General features: G+C 43.3%; 1 protein-coding gene across 1 annotated transcript in view; it reads right to left on the bottom strand.

Annotated features, from left to right (window-relative positions):
- LOC120837931 (TNF receptor-associated factor 6-B) overlaps positions 1–24410 on the bottom strand; it is a 55718-nt gene that overhangs the window by 7422 nt on the left and 23886 nt on the right. Inside the window, exons 3-7 of the mRNA XM_040207579.1 lie at positions 19455–19526; positions 11284–11424; positions 9974–10132; positions 4447–4605; positions 2669–2824 (exon numbers count right to left, since the gene is read on the bottom strand). Of these exons, the coding sequence (XP_040063513.1) occupies positions 2669–2824; positions 4447–4605; positions 9974–10132; positions 11284–11424; positions 19455–19526 (687 nt within the window). The remainder of the gene's footprint in view (positions 1–2668; positions 2825–4446; positions 4606–9973; positions 10133–11283; positions 11425–19454; positions 19527–24410) is intronic.

Here is a 24410-nt window from a genome sequence, read left to right as displayed (position 1 = left end):
CCTCCGCATTCTGTCGCCGGTGTTGGTTCGAGAATGTTCGCCTCAACTCGGCATCGCAGATATCCCACGATGTAAGCGAAGCCTCGTGGTTTTCGAACCAGTGCCTCGCGGTGCCTTCCAGCGAGAAGTAGAGGTTCTGGAGGCGCTGCTCGGCGTTCCATCCGTTTTGGCGGGCGACGCGCTCATAGTGAAGGATCCAGTCCTCGACGTCTTCATAGATTTCGCCATGGAAAGTTGTCGGCGATCGGGGGGTGACGGGCAGGACGACGACGGGCGGAGCGGTCATCGTCGCGGTCTTCTTCTTTGATTTCCGCGGCGGGGGTCCGAGTTCAGGAGCTTGCCCTTGAAGACGGCGGCTGGCACGATGCTCTGAGTCTTCAACGGAAGGTCGTTGGGAAATGGGGCTTGTTGACCGAGTTCTTCTAGGGGTACGCTGCACGGGTTTTGTACCCCGCACCTCCACCAGAAATGTCACGAATTAAGGCGACGAGAAAGCAAAGAGTAAACTGAAAATAAAGGTTTAATGGGTGAACTTGTGCCAAACAAAAATAAGTAACGGAAGAGCGTCGAGGCAGCAGAAAAGCGGGCGGCGATTCGGCGGCACTACAGAGCGCTAGCGAGACTGAGACTGACTCGACAAGGTCGCGGGAGCTGCTTATCTACCCTGCGTCACTATCTCGAAAGTTCGGCAAAGAAGGTTCGAGCGTCGCGCGCTCGGGGCGAGGATGAACTGGCACTTTCGAGAATAACAAGGCAGAGGGAAAGTTACGTCTGCTGCGAGAATGACCGGGAATCTTCTAGAAGACCGTGACCAAGCGTTGCCTTCTCGGCTCTGCGGGCGGCAATATCGCCTTCACTTTAGAATCGGTAAAGGTTTAAACAAAGGTGAACCTTAATAAATAAAATCAAAGATATATAAACATACATTAAGTTCTATTTCAAGTATACACCTTTGCAAAAATAGTCTTCTGCGCGCTGCCATCTTTGTCCGCTGGGCTGTGGAACGCCTTCTGAGCATGCGCTGTTGGTCTGGCGTGTGGTACATCGAACGTTGCGCATGCGTCCACAGCTCAGTGATTCAGCATTTTTCGCTCGTGTGATGAGCGATGGAAAGGTCTATAGATAGTTCTCTGGTTATTAGCAGTCCTTTTCTGTCACAGCGAAACCCTCACGGGCCTCGCTGTGACCTCCGGGGACCTCTCGGGGAGAGTTAGGCGAACACACGCTTATCCCGCACGGGAGTTCACCATGCATGCCACGCCAACACTCCTGGTTGACGTGGTGGGGAAGGGAGGTCTCGTTCGGACAGTCCACTTGCGTGGAGGCCTCGGGGCCCCGCCATGCGCATGCCGGCTCGAGCGCGTACTTGGCTGGTGGCGGCGGCACGTAGTTCCGCTCGGCATGAAGAGCTTCGTCGATGAGGCGGGCGCCCCGGGCTAGCTCTTCAAGGGTCTCAAAGGTGCGGTTGATCAGGTAGACGTGGTACCTGGGGTGACACTGTCTTCTGACCCGAGCTAATCTGTCCGATTCCGGTGACTTCGGGTCCGCCCTCTTGAAGAGCTCCTGCATGGCCCGAACGTACCGGGCCAGACTTTCATCCGGGTGCTGCGTCGCGTAAGCATTCCTGCAAGCACAAAAAAAAAGAAACGCCCCCAAAAACCCAACACAAGCGCGCAAAACAATTGCCGCCAGTCCCAAAGACACATTCACAAACACGCCAATACAGCAAACGTGGACGTGACGGAAGTACGAAACAACGATAGGAAACACGGGGAATATGAAAAAGGCTTACCGAAAGAAGAAACCAAGCCCCGTGAAATTCCTGCGAGTGGGTAGCATACCACGGTTGGGCGCCATTGTGGTCGGTTTGCCTTGCTGCATACCCGACCCGGAGGAATAACACGGAGCCAACGGTTTCAACAACAAGAAACTACATTTAATGGGACATGGACGAGACGATTAACATGGTTACCAGCGGCGCCTGAGTCCAGGCAGCGACCCCCCGTGCGCCGCCTCTGATCTGCCTTATCAAGGCGGCGCATCCGATGTGCGCGTGGCTGGCGTGACGTCGCCGCCACGCGGGAAAAGTTCGGCTTGAGCCTCGCAGTCGGGCAACTTGGCTTGGGAGCCGCCAGGGTGCCCACAACTTTGCATTAGCACCTTTTCGGTACCAACCACGTGACTATGACAATGTGTACGAAAACCTACCACGCACAACTATGCGGTACATGGAACGCGCCTCCGACTGGAGTGCTTCCCGCGTCCTAAAAAGTAGTGTGTCCACTTCCGCCTGATGACGTCACAGAAGTGTCATGTTGTCGCCGGGCGCGATCCTGGCGGCGTCATAGCAGAGCTTTTGAACCTGGCAGACGCCTGTTCTGCTGCAGGTTGCTTTCCACCTTGGCTGTGGCACGAAAGCTTTAGCAGCCAAGAGTTGCATTTCCACGACGCCAGCGACACTCGCCTTCACCCGTACTTTTGTCGTGACTTGTAGCACCAAACACCAGCATCGCGACATCCAATAACAAGACAATTTGACTTTTGTGACGTCATTTGTTACTTCTTCGGGAGCGCTTTGGATGTCAAGGCGGGATAGGACCCTAAACACACCAGTCCAAGATGCTTTCCAAGGTACCGCAGTACAACCAATCGCGAGTTTATTCCTCACCTTTTCTAAAGAGTAGGCGTACACTCCTTCACAGTTCTCGCAGCGCACAAGAGGCATTGGACACTCGAAGGCATGCTTGAACTTCTCCTTCCGTAGTACCTCACCCTCACATTCGTCGCAAACCACTGGTTTCTCAAGGCATTCCTGGTCATGATCCTTCAAATGGTAATAAAAGTATAAAACATGCTAAGTACTGCGTGCACTATTTTCCCATATATGTCGGAGTACGGTTAGAAACTATACATAAAATCGCCCTATTAATGGCAAAGCCGTCTAGACTATATTTGCCTTTAGTAGCATAGTTCATCATCACGCGCCTTGTATTCGTCTTTCGAAATTACAGCCAATATCTGTTGTCTAATTATTGTTACAATGTTTTTTTTTTTTTCATTTATATACTCGTATGCAACGAGGCATTTTGCTTTGGTAATGTAATGTATTCGGTAGTAATAGAACCGATCACAAGATGTTTTGATACGAAACCAAGCTCGATTCAGTTTTTAATGTCTTTTTCCTTGGTTGTATTTTTCAAACATAGGTATTTTCGCTGGTGGGCTGGTATAAATGTTTTATGGGCACGAAAAACAAGGAACAAATTACAAGATAGAAATAGTATCAGCGAATATATTTTGACCTTATCGGTCTATTCGAGATAAGATATCAAACTATACCCATCAACAGTGCTCTCCAAAATGCAAACGTATTCAATACTAGGTAGTGCATATACATATACGGTTATCTAAAACATTGCCTTTGATTAAAAATGCCGTCAGCAACTTCCACTGTGCGCAAATATTGATTGAAGCAAAAAATATTAATGTTGAACAAGTCAGCATCACGAACTAAGAACTGTAGGTATACTCCGAATAAAACGTATGCATGTCCCACACCTGGACAATATGCAGGGTGCTTAATTTTATTTCAAACTATTTTCTGTAAAAAGGGTGTGAGGGTCGCATGGTTGCCGTATCAGCACATATTTCTCGTGCCCGACGAACATTATTTGACGGAATACAAGTCGCTGTGAGTCGGCTAAACATCTGCTGATTATATTTTTCAATGTTGTTTCTGTGGGGCACGCTGCAATTGCGCTATTGTTGGCAATTACTATTAGGGGCCACACCAATTGAAAATGTTTGCTAACAGGCAATGGCTTCTGGAGTCGATACTCTGATTAGTTGTCGTGACCTCTCGCCCGATTTTTAGATCGCGCCTAAAAAGAGCGCCCGAAGCTCTGCTCACATTGACGCTGAGAAGAGTAACGTATTCATCACAATTACGTTGTCACTGGGGTTATTCTTTTTTTACTTGCACCAGCCTGCACCACTGCAGAAAAGTGCGAGTTAATGTACTTCCTTTGTTTTCAGATAGGCTGCACCCTTAATTTGAATACGGCAGTCTGGACAAGCTGGCGCAGGTAAATCGCACGAGGCCACTATATCAGTGACGTGTCTTTGAAGAAGGGGCAGACAACACATTGTTGAAATACTAAGAACCTGACTCATGACTACGTCACTCGTCTGAGCGCCATTGTAAGCTAAGCATCGGTTGCTTTTTTTCTTTTTTCTGTGTGTGGAATTTTGAATCATTTTGTTTTTTGCCTTTTCTTCTTAGCATTATCGGGATCTTTTCTTCGTCAAAATATAAATGAAAGAGAAATAAAAAATTAAAAAAAAACCTCGGGGCTTAAGAGATACTGTGGGTATTATTTTAAGAAACAGCAGCGCAAGAGAGACAGCAAGTACTGAAACTCTTTCCGCGTCTTAAAAACAACTTACGCTAAGTTCATCATAAGACATCGCACTTTTACAGGCGTCACAAAGAACTACTCGCTTCTGGCACTCCTCTTCTTGATGATTTTGTATTTTTTGATTGACAACGTTGGCACCGCAGTCGGAACACTTCCTTTCGATCTTCGGACACTCAGACTTGTGTTTCTGTGAAAAGGCATACACTTGTGCTTACGATGGTGATGACCATTAAAAATAGGAAATAAAAACCAGCGTGGGTCGCAAACTGCAAAGAGACAAAAATATAATCATAGCACCTTTGTTTACCATAGAAGAAATACCTGCTGTTTCTACTAATACTTTCAGAACTCCCTATAAATAGGCTCGTTAAAAAAACGCGTCGGAAAGAAACTGACAGGCGGAGATGGAGGTTGCAAGACACACAAATTAGCCAAATAATTACAAAATATTTACCTTTTACTGTTCTAATTAATAAAAATAAAGCAAGCTTAAATTATGAACTTGCTGATCGTCGTCAAACCCCCTTAATAAGTTAATGTTAGCAAAACTTGAAGCGCGTGAGAAGCGCGGAAAAATGCTAAAGGTACCATTGTTGGAGCAAACGGAAGGCTGGAAAAGCGAAAACCTGGATTATTATTGGATCTACTGCGTTTTCGCATCCCCAGCCTTCCGCCTGCTGCCCTAGTGGAAACTTCAGTGCACTTTCCCGCTTCAACCGGCTACAAATCTTCCTAAATTAATAAACTTATTTGAACCATCTGTATATTTTGACTAATTTTAATGCTAATTAAATTTTACGTAAACATTTTGGTAAATAAGTAGTGGGTTTTTGCAATAATCCTGACGTCCGCCGTGGGGGACAGTTTGTTCCCTAAGATAGTTTCTTTCTTTTCCTTCCATTTCGCCCTATTTCAACGAACTCCCGTGACGAACTCCCGTGATGAACTCCCGTGATGAAAATAGAATGAACCCGCAACGACAGCAACAGAGTTTTAAACATGCCGTTTATCGTACAAGGGAAAACTTGAATTCCTGTGAGGTGTTGTGCAATGCAGAGGGTAAGCTCGTCTAGTTCTTGCACAGGTGTCGCGGTGATGTCAGAATTTCGAGCTCTTATTGGCTGATTGAATATAATAGTGCGAAAACCTCGAGGCATCTAGCATTGAGGTCTACCCACTATCCTTTCATTCAAGGCCAATCAGAACCGGGCGTCTTGCTGACGTCACCGCAACCCCTGCGCGAGATGCAGACGACTTGCTCTCCGTATAGTCATGAGTCAGGGGGCGTCCGGTACCTGATGAATGCCACTGATCAATCCGAAATTTAGGCGACTTCTCTTTTATAAAGACATTTACACGGTGACTTCTCATTACTCGAAACCCCAAACAACGGGTTCACAACATTTTGTTATGTGTTATTGGCTTGTACATTATATGGGCTTAAGCAAAAACATTTAAACAACATATCATAATACATTTTTCCAGTGCATTCGTTGTGGCTTACAGTATTGTATTATATCCCGTGAGGGGTTTCAAGTAATTCTAGACGAAAACATTCACGTAAAAGTAGCACAAAAAGAAGTACAGCGGTGGATTTCTCTTTACGTATACAGGTGGAGAAGCATTTCATTACTACATGCTTATATCAGTCTCATTTTGCAAACGCTATGCAATGTAGAATTTGTAATTATAGTCAGCAAGAATTTATTATTTATGGAAGTAGTAAATTGTTTATATGCGAATAAGCTATTCGCAAACATTTTCATTAGAAGCTAATAGATTATAAAAATATGTTGCAACAAATGATGCCCATGCGTTGAAAGCTTCCAGTACCAACAGGGCGTGCTTTTGCAGAACGACCACTAGCCTAACTTTATTAGACTATAATTTCTCAATATTGCATTAATCCTCCGCGAGAAAATATTGGTGCTCGTTTTTACTAGAAGTAGGTGCGAGAATTAAAAGTAAACTATCGAGAAACATGATACTTTTACTCGAGCTCGAATCTAACATGTTACAGACGAAAATCATTACAATTCCGACGTACTTTCTCCTCATTTAGAAATTCACTTTAAAACTAAATATGTCTCAAGATTCAGATATTAAGCCTTGTTTTTACTTTGGTATATGCCGAAACACAAAACCAATAGTAAAGATAAACAATTTAAAATGTACTCCACTGTCTGACCTCAAATGAAACCACCCAGCCATTTTGTGTTCTAATAGCTTGGTTTTCTGTATTTCAGCGCTTAAAATCATAGAGTTATTATAATGTACGCTAGAGGTTTAAATGGCGCTCGTGTGTAGTTTCAGAATAAGTACAGAGTTTAAAAAGGGGTGTATACCTTATTAAATAAAACCAAGAAATATATAAATTTATATTAATTTTAATTTCAACTATAATGATAGTATCTGGCCTTGGGTAGCCCTTTTCTTTATCTTACATTAGCGCCTTTCTGGAACAAGTGACATGACTATGACTGTGTTTGAAGCAGTTCAATAGGTACAACTACGGTGCAAATGGAACGCGTCTTCGACTGGTCTGCTCAAAACGTCCTAAAAAGTGGTGAGTCTCAGAGGTGTCATGTTGTCGCCGTACGCGATTCTGGCTGAGTCACAGCAGAGGTGATGAATGTGGCAGACGCCTGTTCTACTGCCGGCAGGTCCCTCTCGAGCTTGACAGGCAACAGAAGTTTTAGCACCCAGGAGTGGGAACTCCGCGACGACAGCGGCACTTGAGTTCGCTCGTACGTTTTGCCGTAACTTCCAGAACCAACCGCAAGGGTCGCGAAATCCGATAACATAAAAATGTGGCTTTTGTGACGTCATTCTAGTGGTCCCTTCGGGACCACTAGAATAATTTTACGTCCCACACACTGTAGTCGTCTACAGAGCACATATCCGAACATTGTTACTTAATTATTAGTTGCAAGTGCACTTTGTTTTTACTCATAAAAAACACAGTGTTATGTTTCAGTGATATGTAATGATTAGATATAAAATTTATTCCAAATATATTTAGAAAGGAGGAAACAATAGTTCCAACATGCTAATAGCTCGTATTTTCTGTTTGTTTTATTCATTAAGCATCAGTAGTTTTCCTGGTGACTGGCATACATTGGCTAGGAAAGTTTAAAAGAAAAGTGAACTATAAAAAGATTTAGCAATATTATTGAGCACTTTCTCTTGATCTTCTCAGTAACCAAAGGGAAGGCATCATTGTACCCATCAGCAGTACTCTTCGAAGTGTAAACTTCTTTAAAATTTGGCAGTATCTTGAAATATTGAACAGCGTTTTTCATTAACGATTAGGGCTGTGCAAATATTCGTTATTTTCGAATAACGAATCGAATATTACCCTATTCGATTTGTTAATCGAATCGAATAATATTTTTCAAAAGTTTCAAATATTTTTTTAATAATTTCCGAATAGTCGTTACAGTGCCGCGCCGCGAGATTCCCTTCACAGGCGTCCCACAGCGCTCCGGTACGCCTGCCATACGTACCCGCAAGATGGCAATACGTAGCCTCTTCTCCTAGAGAATGATTAATATCCTCGGCAGCAGCAGTTTCTCTCTATACGTACGTTGCTGTTGCCTCCATCAGGGACCACTGTTAAGTATAACCCGCATGAAAGCGATTCGACAAGAGACGAGACAGGCGACGTCGACCCGCTTCGCTGTCGCTCGTTCAGTCGCGCAGTGAGGCAAGCCGCGGGGAAGTGGCGGGAGCAAGAGACCAAGGTCATGAGGCCGTTTTCTAGAAATCCAAACACCGAGCGACAGTTAGAAATCTCCATCAGTCGCTGCTGACTCTCGTCGCTGTCGCTCGTCACGTCTCTCGCTAAATCGCTTACATGTGGTTCAGCCTTTAGGGGCCGCTTTCGCACGAGAATGCTCGTGAACGCTTTCGGAAATCGTGCCGTCGAAACGTTTCGAAACTGATTGCAACGGTACCTCCACTCTGTAGCAGCGAAGTAGAAGTGGCAGAAGCGGGAAGTTGTTCGAAAAGAAAGCGCAGTAGAATATGGAAGGTTTTCGGCCGCTTTTATGCAACCAATTGAAGAAGCCACAACAGCTGCTTGTGTTGAGTCTTTCCCAACACTTTCCATGGTTGTTCCACTTGTTCAATGTGTGAAAATGTTGCTTTTTGAGAACGTAAGTAAAACAAGAGAATATGTTTTCCCACAATCTTCTGAGATCAGTGAAAACAAGGTTCCTGGACGTAGGCACACTAGCACATCACGCCCTTGCCACCTTCCTTGATCCTCGATTGAAGGACATCTGCTACAACAAGGAATAAAAAGGGAATGTAGAGTTCCTACTAAGTACATTGCTTCAGGATCTACCAGGATCAAGCGAACTCTGATTTTATGCTGAACATCCGGGTGAATTGTGATATTATGTTTAGCATTCTAATATTTTAGTAGCTTTTGACTCTATTTAATTACACATTGTTGAACTCTACTCATTATCGTCTAGTAGCGTCTCTACAATAATTTTAAGAAACATTTTGGAACAATTAAAATAATTGTTCCAAAATCTCTTCGCTCTTCTTTAGTAGCTGTCTACCTACTATTCGGAAACTATTCGAAAATCATTTGATTAGTATTCGTATTAGATTTAGTGCCACAAGTATTCGATTCGTATTCAATTCGGTTTCAAAAATCACTATACGCACACCCCTATTAACGATGTCACACACAACTTACACTGAGCGCGTAGATTTACTGGACCAGGTTTTCCGTGTTGATCAAGTCAGCATTAAGAATAAACCACATAAATGTTCGCTTCTTTGTTGTTCAGAAAGACCGCTCGGCATGCATAATAGTGCCTTCAATAAGTTGTTCGTATTCTCCAAATAAAATATGGGTACCAAACCATTAGAGCGTACGAAGTGTATCATTTGATTTTGAACGCACTTAAAACGATGCGTTACCGGGGGGTCGTCTTCACGAAACAATCACCAGACTCGGTGGACATTAAGCAATGAAGTAACCGTCACCGTAAGTTGGTTAATTAACTGAACTCTGTTGATTAATTTTGAATTGGTTTTATGGGTAACGTCGCAATTGGAGTATTCACGGGCATTAATATTAGATGCTAGACATTTTAAAAGAATTGGAGAACAGGCAATAATTTTTTAGATATTTATAGATTAGTTTTCACGACTTCTCGTCCTGAAGCGGCTGAAGTTCTTTCCATAGTGACGCTTAAAAGAGTGACGTAGTCGTCTCAGTCGGGTTGTCACTATCTCGGAGGCCAGTACTTGGTGGAGGCGCCGGCAACACAGTGTGGGTGTATAGTGACGATGTGAGTAAAATGTAAGTTACCTGCCTAAGCGTCATTGTGGGCGGGGTTTAGGGCCTTCTTTTCACGCGCAATCTTGAACAAGTACTTGTTTTTATCTTTTATTTTCTTGATATTATTGGCCATTCTATGTACAGCATAACAAAGGGATAAAAGTGAACTAGAAAAGTCTAAAAAATTGGGTCTAAAGCACATTCTGGGCAATATTTTAAGAAACAAAGCGCGAGAGAAAAATTAAGCACTTACGCCAAGTTGAGTGTAAGTCACTGGACCTTGGCACGCATCACAAAAAACTACTCGCTTCTGGCACTCCTTGTCCAGGCGATCTTGTAGGTTTTCGTTGAGAACGTCGACACCGCAGTCGAAACACTCCCTTTCGATCTTCGGACACTCATAGTTGTGTTCCTGGGACGAAAAATACACTTCTGCATAAAATGGTGATGATTATTAACCAAAAGTAAAAACAAGCTTAGATTGCGTACAAATAAAATTTCAGTACTTTTGTTTACCGTCAGAAAATAATGTATAAATTAAAATGAACCGTCAAGAAAATCAACACATTCACAAACATGTCGTTCATCTCTCAAAAAGATTTCAATTATCTTATACTTTTGCGTCATAGTCATAGGTCAGAGGGAAGGTATATGAAAAATGACCCGGATCAGTCCAATGGTTAGGTGATGTGCATTCTATAAAAGTATTTACATGGTTACTTCCCATTACTCAGAGATTCAATTATAGTGTTCGAAACGTTTTGTTCTAATCCTCATAATTTTCTGTGTATTGGTTGCCTGTATGCCAAAACCTTTTCTTAGCACATCATAATAGAATTGACCCGCATTCTTTGTCGTGTACATTATTGTACACGACAAAGATGCCAAACTACTAAGACTACAGGTTAATTTGCCATCCAAAGAGTCAGCGAGACTTCGTAGACTGGATCGGTATGTAAGAGGCTACATCTCTTATGTAGAAAACAACCGTTATTAGGAACGGTGAATATTTTGTAATGCCCAGAGATAATTTCTTTTTTTATTGCCAGAAGTTAAATTGATTTCAGTATTTGTGCATAAAATACGAACACTAATTATAATGCCAAATGCAAGTTTTATTATGTATTTGTAGCGGACCACAATAAAACAAGTTACAAGGGTTAATCCTTTCTATTGTCCTAACATATCTTGTTATAATATTTTCTTTCTCTAACGATGGCTGAAAGTTATTAATAAATTTTGAAATTACATAGAAAAAAGCCTATGGTTAGCTTCACGTAGAATTGATAGTTCACGTTTTACGTACCGGGTTTAAAATACAACATAGACCCTCACTCTGCAGTGATATGGGCAACGAAAATTATTTTTGTTACCTTAATTAAAAATACCTAGAACTTTATTAAAAATGCGTTTCTATATTCACTCCTCCCATATAAAATACACTTCTTAAAATTTGTATTATTTATTTGGTAGCTACACATTTCCAGTGGAGGTAACGCCGTGTTTAATATGTTATTTCAACAAATGAAACTCTTGGCGGCCGTTTTTGGTGGTACTACCTACCTTTAGCTTGCTTTCCAGGACGTTGTTTTTACACAGGGGGCATTTGAACACTTGCGCAATAGGTGGACTGAATCGACTGGTTGAATTGCTTTCAGCAGCAGCCTCAACAACTGGTGAGTGCTTCGACGACAATCTAGACTGCTGTAACAAACGGCAAAAGTACAAAAAAATATCTTAAAAGTATCGTTTTGCTTTGGAATACCAAGATCAAAACGTATTTTTGAAAATAAAATAAGATAAATATTTTCGCTGACAATAACCGAGTTAGTATAATTTGTTCAAAGTTTATGTTGTGCATCAAACTTTTATTACAACATTGATGCATACACGTATCAGCGACGTATCCCTTTTCATCAATACTTTTCCTGACCTACGCAATCTTGCGACGTTCGATCGCAAGTTTGCGTAGGCAAACTTCTATATATCACGAACAGCAACGAGCGAAGATAGAAGATTGTACAAATTAAAGTCGGTCTTTCAATTCTGGACCTAAGATTATGCCATTGCGCACACCACTGAACTTATGGTTTATAAAATTATTTTATTTATTTTGTAATAAAATGCGCAGCATCAGTGATCGCTACTTGACCTCTTCAGGTAAAATGGGATAGTAATGTGTTCACTCAAGTACCAGTTCAGATTATTTTATATGCATGTGTTACTTTTAATCATAGTTAGCTCAAAAATGTTAAGTGGAATTTAATAATCAATTTAGATTTTCTCAGACCAAACCTTCCAGAAAACCTTGCGGTGAATGGTATATGTTAGGGCAAGTAAACAATTATCCGCACTGTACATATTATACTAAATTATAGAAATGTAGGGGTTTAACAAGACATAATTTTTCCAGACTGTCTCTTTCCTTTTCGATGCACTTCGTCTAGCGCCACTACCTTGGGTACTCCCTCCAAGACAAATGTGTCGGTTGGTCGCCCAACCTTTTACGCGGTTCCCACACCGGTGGACGTCCGGCTCGCCCTTCGTACATGCAGATTGTACGGACACTTCTAAACGTCTAGATACACTCATAAAATCTTTTATGTTGCAGAGCACTGTCCCTGTATTGTATGATAAGCCTCCGATAAATTTCAACCCCTGATACACCTTCCAACCAAAAAAATTGAACCATTGCTCTTTTGTTTCGCTTTAGTGCACGCTGCTAGCAGAGCGGCCATGTTTATTTACAGTGAAACAGAAGCAAGACAAATTACGCTATCAAGGTTAAACTACAATAGCGTGACCACAGTAGTATCAACTCATGCACAGAATGCAGTGTGGAAAGCCTAAAGATGTGTTATAGTAAGCATAGAGTTACTATTTTGTACGCTAGAGTTCAGCTGACGCGTGTGTACTAATAAGTAGCTTTCTGCAAAATCGCGAACAATATATACAAAATAATGGTATTTATTCCGACCACATGACACTTAAGTATGGGGTTCTGCAGATTTTCATTTTAGGAACGTTACTTTTTATTATCTACTTTAACGACATAGTCAACATCGCAAACTCTACAAGTTTAATTATGTACGCCGGTGATACCAGTCTCTTTTTTTCTGGCACTACTATTGACGTCATTGAACGCGATGCAAATAATTATTTACGAACTTTAAACAGCTGGCTGGAAGCAAATAAAATGCAACTAAACACTAAGAAGACAAAATATATGCTTTTCAGGGCAAAAAATAAAAAAATTGCCAGACAACCACGCTTGAAAATAAATGACTGCACTATAGAACAAATATCTGACTGCAAGTTTTTAGGTGTATGGTTTAATGACCAACTATCTTGGACTACACAGACCATGAACATCAAGAAAGAGTTATCTAGAGCTATAGGAGCCATTTATAAAACAAGGGATATCTTGCCTACCTGGCTAAAAGTGCAACTATATTATACTTTGTTTTATCAAAAACTGTATTATTGCTTTCTAGTATGGGTACCACTTGCAAAACAAACTATAATGGCCTCATTCGTTTACAACAACGCATAATACGAATTGTAGCCAGCGCAAAATACGCTAGCAATCCTAATGATTACTTGAAAAACTTAATATCTTACCGCTCAATAGGCTATATCACTATAAACTTGGACAGCTAGTTCATGCAAAAGGAGTAAATAGCTTTGATTTAATTCCCTCAAATTTAACGGACTATAACCTAAGGGCAAAGTCAGCTTATAAACTACCACAAACTAGAACGAATTACGGCAACCAAAATATCAACTTCCAAATACCCCAGCTATTAAACGCTCTAGGCAACAACGTATTGCTTGCAGGCACCACAGGGGCTTTTAAAAAACAGCTTCGCTCCTTCTTGGTCGAACATGAGATACGTATTATGTAAATATAAATATACTAATGCTTTTTACTTTTGCCTGCATATGTTCTTATTGTTTTAAAGGTGAATTATGGGCAAAGAGTTTTTTTCCTGACCATTTCTTATTTGTCTTTTTGACTGACGACCGTAAAATATATGGTACTTTTTAATCGTGTAATGCTTTCCATACACAAGCATTACACTTATTTTTTTACACTATGTACTTTGTACTATGTAATTCATGCGTATACTCATTTTTACATAGTATACTTTATAGGCCATTTTTTTTTTTTGCTGTCTTATTTCCATTTTGTGTTTCTTATCTATCACTCCCTGACAATGTCTAATGGCGGGATGTGTGATTTATTGTGCTTCCTGGTGTTGTTTGTACGCATATGTATTTTTTTGCCTTGTATGATGTCTGGGTGTTATCACGATGTTGTGTTACTGTGGGTTTCTGCATGCGCGGATTCTTTTTTTTTTCTTTGCTTTTTTTTGTATTTGTTGTTGGATTTTGCCGTCCTTACCGGCCGTTGGCACCTTGTCAGGCAACCTGTTTGCCTTTTGTGCCAGCGGACCGTTCAAGTCGAATTTGTATTTGACTTGAAGAAATAAAATGATTGATTCATTGATTGATTGAATAAATAAGTATGGCTTTGGTATCTCTGTTTGTGCAGAAAGAATCCTTCTGTTTTCAAACCAGCACCGTGCGCTTGAAATCGGACAATGGGGATGTGCCAGAAAGCAGGTGCACGGTAAAGTCTGTCTAGCATAGGAAATAATATTTAAAAACACTTTTCATAGCCCACGTAATTTATACTTTACGTAAAAATATTTTAAACCGGTAATAAAGTTGCAAGATGGGGTAACTTTCATATAGTGGCCGGACTGCTGGCAAACCTTGAACACTTTACATTCCTTTCGATTGTCATTTTGCTTGGAATCGTCGCTCGTATTTACGCACCTGCAAGGAACAGAGGCTTGTACCTTAAATATAGCTAAGTTTAACGTCGTTTATTGACGAGAAAAATACTGTAGCTAAAGCAGTTAAGCCTTTACAATGATAATAAGTGTGCATGTAATTCGGTACGATCGAAGTAACAGAAGTGATATATGTTACTTCCCGGCGAAGAGACAAAACGCACGCGCGTTTTCCCATAGGAACGCACAGGAGCACCGCAAAAGTACACTGGGGTCTCTCTGGTTCAATTTGCATTCCGAATGTCGCATAGACACCAGCGCCAGTGTAACCTCTTGAGTACATTATTATACCGTTATGATGGTAAATGCGCGGATAAGTTTTACACTTCTCATTATAGTATTGACTCTGTGCTTCATAAAAGTTTCATGTATGATCAAACAGCGCGCTGATGAAGCAACTAGCAGTGCTGTTTTCCTTCTCCTTAGTGTTTATAAATCATCGCGAAATAACCTTTAAGGCTTCAAACCTAACTTTTAAAGCGTTCTACCAGTCGACTGGTTTCAATTATTACAATTTCATTTTCCTCAGAAAACTGTTCAAAATCATGGTCCCAGGTCTTGCCCTCGCCAGTTTCATCAACATCTATAGTCGTGTCTTAGAAATTGCCAGTATTCCAGGTGTCATAATTCAAGCACTACGTTGAATCAGTAAAAACACTTCGCCTTAATACGACAAGAGGTTTGTTTCCGCACGCATGCTTTACCTACTATGAAAATTAACCTGCTTGTTGGGTTTGTGATGCAATCGCTGCTATTGCGATTTCTAAAAAAAGTGGGGTCGGTTACTTGTCAAGCCGTATTTGTGCTGCTTTTTGTGGTATTGTACCATCTACATTATGATAAATAAACACTATTTATAATATTTGGTAAGAATGTAAAGTGAAATTTGTACCGTCTTAAAAATGGTAGTGTATTTTTAATTGGGGTGCAATAAAGTAATCCTTTTTTTTCATTCTCACAAGCACTGACGCATGTCTCATACTAAATGTGTAACTACACCTGGTGGATCAGCGAATACTTTCAAAACTTCCTAACTTTAGGGTGAGTGACATAAAAAAATTGCGGGAATGAACGATCAGCCACGGTCGACATCAGAATTATGAAAAACATACTAATTAGCAAACTAATTAAATAACATTTACTAATCTACCTTTAAATCGTGAAAATAAATATTTGGTTCCAATTGCTAAGCGTCATCGAAAACTCTAAATCAGTCAACTATTGCATGACTTGTGTCACGCGCAAATCCCGGGGGTCCGCGAAAGTTATCACTTGTGCGGCAGACACAAGGCCAGCGATCCAAAAGCGCGGATAAGAATATCATCTACATTTTCTTATGGCCGGTCTTCCGCCTGCTTCACGAGCGGTAACTTTAAAGCACCCCCGCGCTCCCACACGTGCATCCAGTCGTACTAAAACTAATTTAGTGGTTTTCTACGACACTTATCAAGTTTGTAATTGGAACCATGTGTTTATTTTAACTAAATAAAAAGTACATGAGTAAGTTTTAGGTAATTGGTTGGCTAATTTGGAATTTTTTCTATAATTACTGACGTTTATCGCAGCTGGTATTTTGTACCCAAAGAGATTTTTTTTAACCATCCTATTCTTATAAATATGAGTTTTTTTTATAGGAACACCCCGTATATCTAGAAGAAAAATCGCACCCTCAGGGTGTAGGCCTTTGTTTTGTAACCATTTTCTTTGTTTGTAAAGAAAGGTTCACATAGTGTATATGCAATCCAATTTGAACTAGATATCTTTCTTGTGATATCCCCCCTTTCTTCCCCCCGGTGAGCACTCTCAAGAAAAAAGGGTGTCAAAAGGTGTATTCTTACACCCTTTGTCCCATATAATACACCCCCAAACTTCAATTCGACATACAGCGCCCTACAGACGAACAGACGGCCCGAAATTTTACGAGGGGCTTCATAGCCGTATGGTACAACTTATTAAAATAGCTCATGTACGTTTTACTGAACACGAAAAAAATAATTCGGGTTTTCTTGGCCCTACTGTAAAAACTCGGTGTTTTCTTTATGTTGTCTTTGATACGTAGTTTAGTTATTTACAATGTTGTACCACACGGCTATCAAGACCCTGGTAAAATTTCGGGCCCTCTGTTCGACTGTAGGGCACTGTACGTCGAATTGAAATTCTGGGGTGTATTATATGGGACAAAGGGTGTAAGAATACACCTTTTGACACCCTTTTTTCTTGAGAGTGAGGAAGTCGCCAGTTTTCTTCTGGTCAAACGTAGTAGGCGTTATCCTGGCACCGGACCCTCTGGGAGACAGGGTGGCGAGTTTGGGCCGGAGCCACGAGGGAGGAAGTCCCAACTTTCCTTTGTCTGAAACCCTTGTTTTTCTTCCCTGTGCATTACTGTGCTCTCAGAACCCTTTTGCTCCATTCCTATTATTTTGATCTACTTCCATCATGCACTGCACTCCACCTCTATTAATCTTGGCCTGGATTAGAGCAGATGCCTCTCCTGTTTTTTTCTGAAAGGTATTTCACTTCCACGCTACCTCAGCGGGTGAGTCCCCCCTTTCCTTCATCCATCTGTGTTCCCTTGAGGGGTCTTGTCACCCTGCCATGGCCGTTTTAACTTCACTGCCCTACCGGCTTTTCGGTGTGTGTTTCCTTCTCCTTTTTCCTTCTTGTTTGATTTTGAACTTATCTGACTCTCCTTTAAAAGTGTTTACTAAATCGTTATATGTCCATTCTCTCTCCAGTTGTCTAAAGATTATAGTCTTAATTCGTTCTGATACTTCTTGTATTTATGAATCGTTTACGGTCAGTATACACTTTTTCGTTGAAAAATTTGTTTCTCTGGTTGCGCAGTTTCAAACTTAGTTTTAGGTAGCATATATATATCTATATCTATCTATATATATATATAGACATGTATATATTTGCATATATATGTATATATATATATATACAAAACACACACACACAGATATATATATATATATTATATGTGTGTCTCTGTGTGTGTTTTGGGAGCAATCTTGAAATAAAAGACCGCGCAAACAGCAAGCTTGGTGGGTATTTGGCTTTCGAAATATTTACCATTAACAGAGGCGAAAATTAACGAAACGTCATTTTTCGCCTCGACCATTGCAGTGGTCTTTAAAAAAAAGGGTCGTATTTCAAAGGTGCCAAACTTCGCTCAGAGTTATCAAATGGACACATGTTTTATGCTGCCTGTTGGGAATCGCATGTTTGACCACTCGCTATTTTGACATTTCTCAAAATAGTGCACAAAGACTCTTCTGTGACACTCTTAAAATCAATTTATTCCGCATAATCAATTGAAAAAGATTGCTATTTCTCAGTGTTGTACACGTTCCTCAAAAAAAGGAACGAAAGCTCGTTCCTCGTTCCTTTTGGTTTTTGGAACGCGTTCCCGTTACAAGTTACATCTGTGAAAAAGGAACTCGTTCCCGTTACAGTTTAAAAAATGGAACGTATCGTTACATATATATTACATTTGTATTTTGCTAATTACTATATTTAGTTTATTTAAGCAGACTTCTTTTACTTATACCATTAGTAGTCAACGTACGAGTTTGTATGTCGTTATGGAAGGGAAACAGCTAGGAGGAGAAAACAAGCAGAAGCAGGGTTTCATTTGTTGATATATTCAAGTTAAAAATCTCAGCTTTTAACCATATCCATGTTTGTAGTGGACGATTCAGACGACCCGAATGTACTTTCAACCAACATTGTACGAGCGTTTTACAGCAACCTCACACGTTTCAATTGAGTAAAGTCCCTTGTTCGAACTTAACAACAGTTGCTTCTCGATGTTGCTGTCCGCAAGACGAGCAAGTCGAGGAGAGGGCAGGGCTTTTAGAAGGTCAGTCTTAAAAGCTACAAATACTTCGTAAGGTTGGCTTTGTTGTTCATTTTGAAGGTGGGGGGAGGGGGGGGGGGGGGGGGAGGGCAAGGGAAGAAACAAAGTTTTTTTTTGTTTTGTTTTGTATCTTTTAAGTGACCAATGCTTGGGATACAAGTGTGCGTTCGATGTCTGGCAGTCTGTGATCTTGTTGTAACTGTAGGTCTCGTTATGGAAGTTCACAAGCGGCTGTATTCGGCAGTAGATTTCTGGGTGTATGAGGACTCGTGGAATCAAAAAAAAAGTATCTGAGCTTGAAACAACCCTCTTTCTTTTTCTTTTCCTACGACTAAAAGCCTCGCTTTTTGTACCGCAGTTTCGGGCACTTAAAAAAGGATAAATGTCCACCAGCTCTCCTGCACCCGAAAGTGTTAGCAAGCGAGGACCACACAAAATAATCCACAAGATTAGTAGCCAAAAACGTAACGAGATCCTGCATTTCGTAAAGATACTGTTTTCGTACTTTCAAAATTTCCCTGTTCGAAACAAAATAAAAATTACCCCACTGGACGAAAAAAAGGAACGCCGTTACTCTTTCCGTTCCAGTAAAAATGTAACGTGTTCCCGTTCCAGTTCCAGCAATTCAAAATGAAACGGTGGCGTTCCTTCGCTCTTCCTAAAAGGAACGCGTTCCAGGAACGCCGTTCCTTGGAAGGCCGTTCCGTACAACACTGCTATTTTTCATGTATTAAAAAAAGTCACCGGAAAACTTTAATGTGTGGCCCTTTCAGGGTGTGTTAGTGACCTTAACCTCAACGTAAAGTTAAACTTAGTTCATTTTATTGAATGCAAGTTTAATACATATACTTTGTATATATATATATAACTTAAAAAAATGTACTCCAAAACTGTTATCAAACTGAGATGAAAACATATATAGTATATATAAATAGGCACCTGAGCTTTTTTGGTCCTTGCATCCACTAAATTTCTTAACATTTAAATACGCGCACAAACAAGCAGAGACTTACCTCATTCTTTGTCTTCTGAATGTTTGGTTGTAAAAAACGTACGTCGTGCTTGTGCCTTGCCCCAATATGGTACTGAAAAATAATAAATTGTAATTATAACGCGATCTACTGACGCATCTGTCGCGCTGTCTACCTTGATTATGTGTGTAAATAATAGAAAACCGTACAGGAAATGCTTATTAACAATGAGCATATGATATCATCTAGATGCTGAAAATATATCAACATCATATTGCCACGCGCGTAGCTGGCCAAGTAGGCAGCGCGCGCGTGGCCTAATGGTTATTGTGGAATTAGGGAAAGGACTCGTTGGTTTTTAGAATAACAGAACATGGTTTATTGATATTGAAAACTAATTTAAGTAAAGTTAGAGAAGGCACGTCCTCCTTCGACTGTCGTTGCAACAAGAAGGGAGAAGTCGCCCCCACCAAGCGTTGGTCCAAGAGGGGGGCTCGTCGTTTATAACCCCACGATGGGGCGCGCTCTCCCCGCGGCTCTCCGTCCCTCTCCCCGGTTTCCCGGAAAGGGGCTGGTGCCTCGGTTTCTGCTCGTCTTCGAAGTCGCTCTTCCTTCCCTCTTCCCGTCTCGGGCATCTCCACGTTTTCTTATTTTTATTTTACAACACATTCCCCCCCAAAATGACAGCGTCATTTTTTTGTCCCGTTATGCGATCTCTAGAGGGTACAATAACTGTATGGGTCTTTTGAGCGTTGACCCTCCAGGCATCTTGAGCAGGCATGATCGTACTTTGCCGTCTCTTCCCGGAAACACCTTCTGGATCCTAGCGAGTCTCCACTGCTGTCGGGGCCGCAGGCCGTCACGGAGAAGAACCAGATCACCCTCTTCCAGCAGTTTTCCCTGGCGTTGTTTCTGGCTTTGCACGTTCCTCAGTTCCGCCAGGTACTCTTGGCTCCATCGGCGCCAGAAGGCTTCCGTTATCATCTGTCGGTGGGTCCAAAACCTGCGGAGGTCGGTGTGAACACCTTCGACATCTTTCTTCCCCATGCTTGGCAGCGTCGTCAGTCGTCTGCCCGTCAAAAAGAAAGACGGACAGAGGGGCTCGGGCTCTCCGGGTTCGTCGTAGACGTGAGTAAGCGGTCTCGAGTTCAATACCGCCTCGATCTCGGTCAGTGTTGTTGCCAACTCGTCGAAATTTAAACATCTGGCACCAATCGCTTTCTTTAGTGAGAGCTTCGTTGATCCGACGAGGCGCTCGTAGAACCCGCCCCACCATGGGGCGCGCTCGACGATGAATTTCCACTCGATTCGTGCGTTGGTAACGTAACCAAGGACCTCGGGATCACGAATAGCGCTCCATAGTTGTTGGAGGTCTCTGTTGGCTTTCTTGAATGAGAGTGCGTTATCGCTGTAAATGGTCCGAGGAACACCTCTTCGTGAGATGAAGCGTCTCAGCGCCATCAAAAATGACTCGGTGGACATATCTCTGACGAGCTCCAAGTGAATCGCTCTCGTTACGGCACAAGTGAACAAAGTCACATAGGACTTGTGCAGTCCGTTTTCTCCCTTTACCAGCAGTGGTCCTGCAAAGTCGACGCCAGTGACCTCGAAGGGTTGAGCCTGTGTCACTCGGTCTCGTGGAAGCGGAGCGGTCACTTCCGTCGCCGGACGGGCATTGAAGCGCTGGCACGTCACGCATCCCTTGATTATCTTCTTCACCAATTGCCGTGCTCGCACCACCCAGTACCTCTCTCTAAGCTGGGCAAGGGTGTCCCGAACTCCCCCGTGTAGCACCTGACGATGCGACTGTCGGACAAGCAATTCTCCCAAGCGATGTCTGCCTGTCAATACGCTGGGGTGTCGTTCAGAGTACGGCTTGTCACTCTGTTGAAGCCTACCGGTGACACGGAGAATGCCGTCATCGTCAATGTGCACTGGGATGTCTCCTAGAGGCGAGTCCGATGGAAGACGCTCCCTTTTTTGTGTACTCTCGATTTCCCGTTGAAGCCCTTCCCGCTGTACTTGACGTATCCAGTATTTTTCGGCTTGATCCAGTTCGATGGCTGTAAGTTGACCGGTGTTACTGTTTACATGCCGTAGCTTGCCGACATAGCGCAGAATCCACGCTGTCACCCGAAAGAGGCGTGCTGCATCGCTGTAGCGTTCAATGTTCAGTACTGAAGGAACTGCAGTGGAGCTCGGTATTTGGAGCACCTCAATCGTCCTTCTCTCCACCAACGCTGTCGGCGGAGAGTCATCCACTAGTGGGGAGTGTGGCCAAGAGCTCTCGTGCATCTTGATCCACGGAGCTCCCTCCCACCAAAGAGAACTGTCAACAAGCTGATCAGCACCGATCCCTCTGGTCATGAGATCTGCCGGGTTTTCCAGTCCGGGGCAGTGTCTCCACGCAGAGATGTCGGTGAGGCGTTGAATCTCAGTCACCCGGTTCTGCACGAACTGTTTCCACTGAGATGGCTGCCCTGTGATCCAATGCAGAGCTATCGTTGAGTCCGTCCAGAAGTGTGACTCGTCTGGCGTTTGTTTCAAGCTCTGCATGACGTAGCTGTGCAACCTGGCCGCCAACAGACATGCCATCAACTCCAGTCGCGGTAGTGTCAGTTGCTTGACTGGAGCGATTCGTGACTTGCTCATCAGGATGGTCGATGTAGTACTTCCATCCGCGTCTGTGACACAGATGTAAGCCACTGCTCCGTACCCGATCGGGCTGGCGTCGGCAAATACGTGCAGGGCAGTTTTCTCCGCACTTCCAGTCGTGCCGGCTTGGTAGTAGCGCTGCACCCGAATGTTTTGCAGATCGTTCAGTTCACTACACCATTGCATCCATTTCCCGTCCAAGTCCTGTGGCAGTTTTTCATCCCATTCCACATGTCGTTGCCATAGCTGCTGGAATAGAGCTTTTGCCCTAACAGTGAATGGTGACAACCATCCGAGGGGGTCGTACAGGCGAGCCGTTGTTTTGAGAAGGGATCTCTTCGTGCTCATTCCAGAATCTGGTTGCGTAGTCGTCGATGGAGTGAACGTCAGGTGATCAGTGTGGGGGCTCCACGTCAGTCCCAACACCTTGAGGACGCCCGTGAGATATCCTAGGTGCTTGGCCTCACAACTGTCATTCACGAAGCGTTCGTTCATACTCTGGTTATTTGAGGCCCACTTGTGGAGTGTCATGGAAGCAGTCCCGAAGATGGCGTTTGCGTCGTTGTAAAGCCTCAGAGCTTCCTCCTCGTTTTCTGCTCCCGTCAGGAGGTCGTCGACGTACAGGCAATCCGCAAGAAGCGTTGCTGTATCTGGGTAGTCTTCCTCCATGCTCTTCAGATGATGCCTGAGGGTTGCCACGAGCAGGAATGGGCTGGCTGTCGTTCCGAAGGGAACTCTCGTCATGCGCCAAGCTTGTACCTGGGGTTGCGGTCCATTCGCGTCTGGCGTCGTCTGGTACCACAGGAAGCGCAATGCGTCCCGGTCCTCTTCCTGTATTACAATCTGCAGGAATGCTTTTTCGATATCTGCCGCCAACGCGATCCTGTGGCTTCTGAAGTTGAGCAGCAAACCAACGAGGTCAGCGGTCAAGTTAGGTCCGCTTTCAAGGTTTTGGTTTAGTGACCTCGACCTGTTGCCATGCGATGAAGCGTCAAACACGACGCGCAACCTCGTCGTACTGCTTGACTCTCGGAGCACCGCTTGATGTGGCATGTAGTAGGTCGGCTTCTGCTCGTCGACGTCGTTCCTCGTTACCGGCTCTGCCATTCCTTCCGAACAGTACTGTCTCATTACAGCGTCGTACTCGCGAAGCAGGTCCGGTGTTTTTTGGAGACGGTTCGTCAGCTGGGTCAGTCGTTTTTCTGCTATTTCCCTGTTGTCGTCGAGATTCACGTTTGATTTCCAGGGAAGAGCAACTTCGTATCGGGAACCAACTCGTTTGATGGTCTCCTCGAAGGAGTCTAGCTGCCGTTGTTTTGCCGAGTCAACTCCTTCGTCTTCAGTCACTCCGATTGACTCCAGTGTCCAAAACCGCTCTAAGCAGTCTGTTGCTTCAGCCGTTGCCACTGATGTCTTGAGGGCGATCGTTTGCGTACATTGTACGTCGTGAACTGTTCCTCTCATGGGACCCTGGATACTCCATCCGAATGCAGTCTCGACCGCTCTTAGCTTCTCTTTTAGTGGTCTGGATTTCCCCGTCACAAGGTCCCAGTAGTGCTCTGAGCCGATGAGAAGGTCAATATCACCACGTTGCTCATTTTTAGTCGAGTCGGCCATCTTCAATTGCCCGAGTAGTTTCTTCAGGTTGGGTTCTGGGATAGGGATCTTCTGATCGCATATCACGTCCGTTTCAAGAACTTCGAGCTTATGTATCTTGCCGTTTTGTGCCGTTAATGAAACCAGTACCCTGCAAAATACTCGTTCTGATTGGTGTCCGCCGAATACTCCGACGGTCAGTGTCTCCTGTCCCAAGATCTTGCACTCGAGACGTTCGGACGCGTTCTTTGTAATGAACGAACGTTGGCTCCCTCCGTCGAAGAGAGCTCGGACGAACATCCCGTTGGTTTCTCCTGCACACCAGATTGTTGCAGTCTGGAGAAGGACAGCTGGCCCGGCAGCTTCGCCTGTGGCGGTTTCCAGATTCACTGGGACGCTCGTTATCGCATTTTGGTTTGCTTCTACCTTGGTTGACGTGTAGCCTGGGTCGCACATCGTTGTCGCATGCCGTCTCGAACACTTCGTGCATTGCATGCTGCTTCTGCATTCATTCGAGCGGTGATTAGGTTTCGTGCAACGGAAGCATCGTCTCTCCAAGCGCAGCAGTCTTTTCTTCTCTTCGATTGAAATGTCAGCAGAGCAGGCAGCTGTCGCGTGGTTTTTTTCTTTGCAGAAGAAACAGCTATCAGGTTTCGTTGTTTGATGCAGTAATGCTGCGGAGGATTGATAGCGTTCTCTGGGACTTCCCTTTTTCTCGTTTTTCTTCTGACTGAATCCACGCGGCTG

The sequence above is a fragment of the Ixodes scapularis genome, unplaced genomic scaffold (genome assembly GCF_016920785.2).
Source record: "Ixodes scapularis isolate PalLabHiFi unplaced genomic scaffold, ASM1692078v2 PGA_scaffold4__175_contigs__length_147842914, whole genome shotgun sequence".
In the NCBI taxonomy this organism is placed as follows: domain Eukaryota; kingdom Metazoa; phylum Arthropoda; class Arachnida; order Ixodida; family Ixodidae; genus Ixodes; species Ixodes scapularis.
This window is presented reverse-complemented; position numbering and strand designations above follow the sequence as displayed.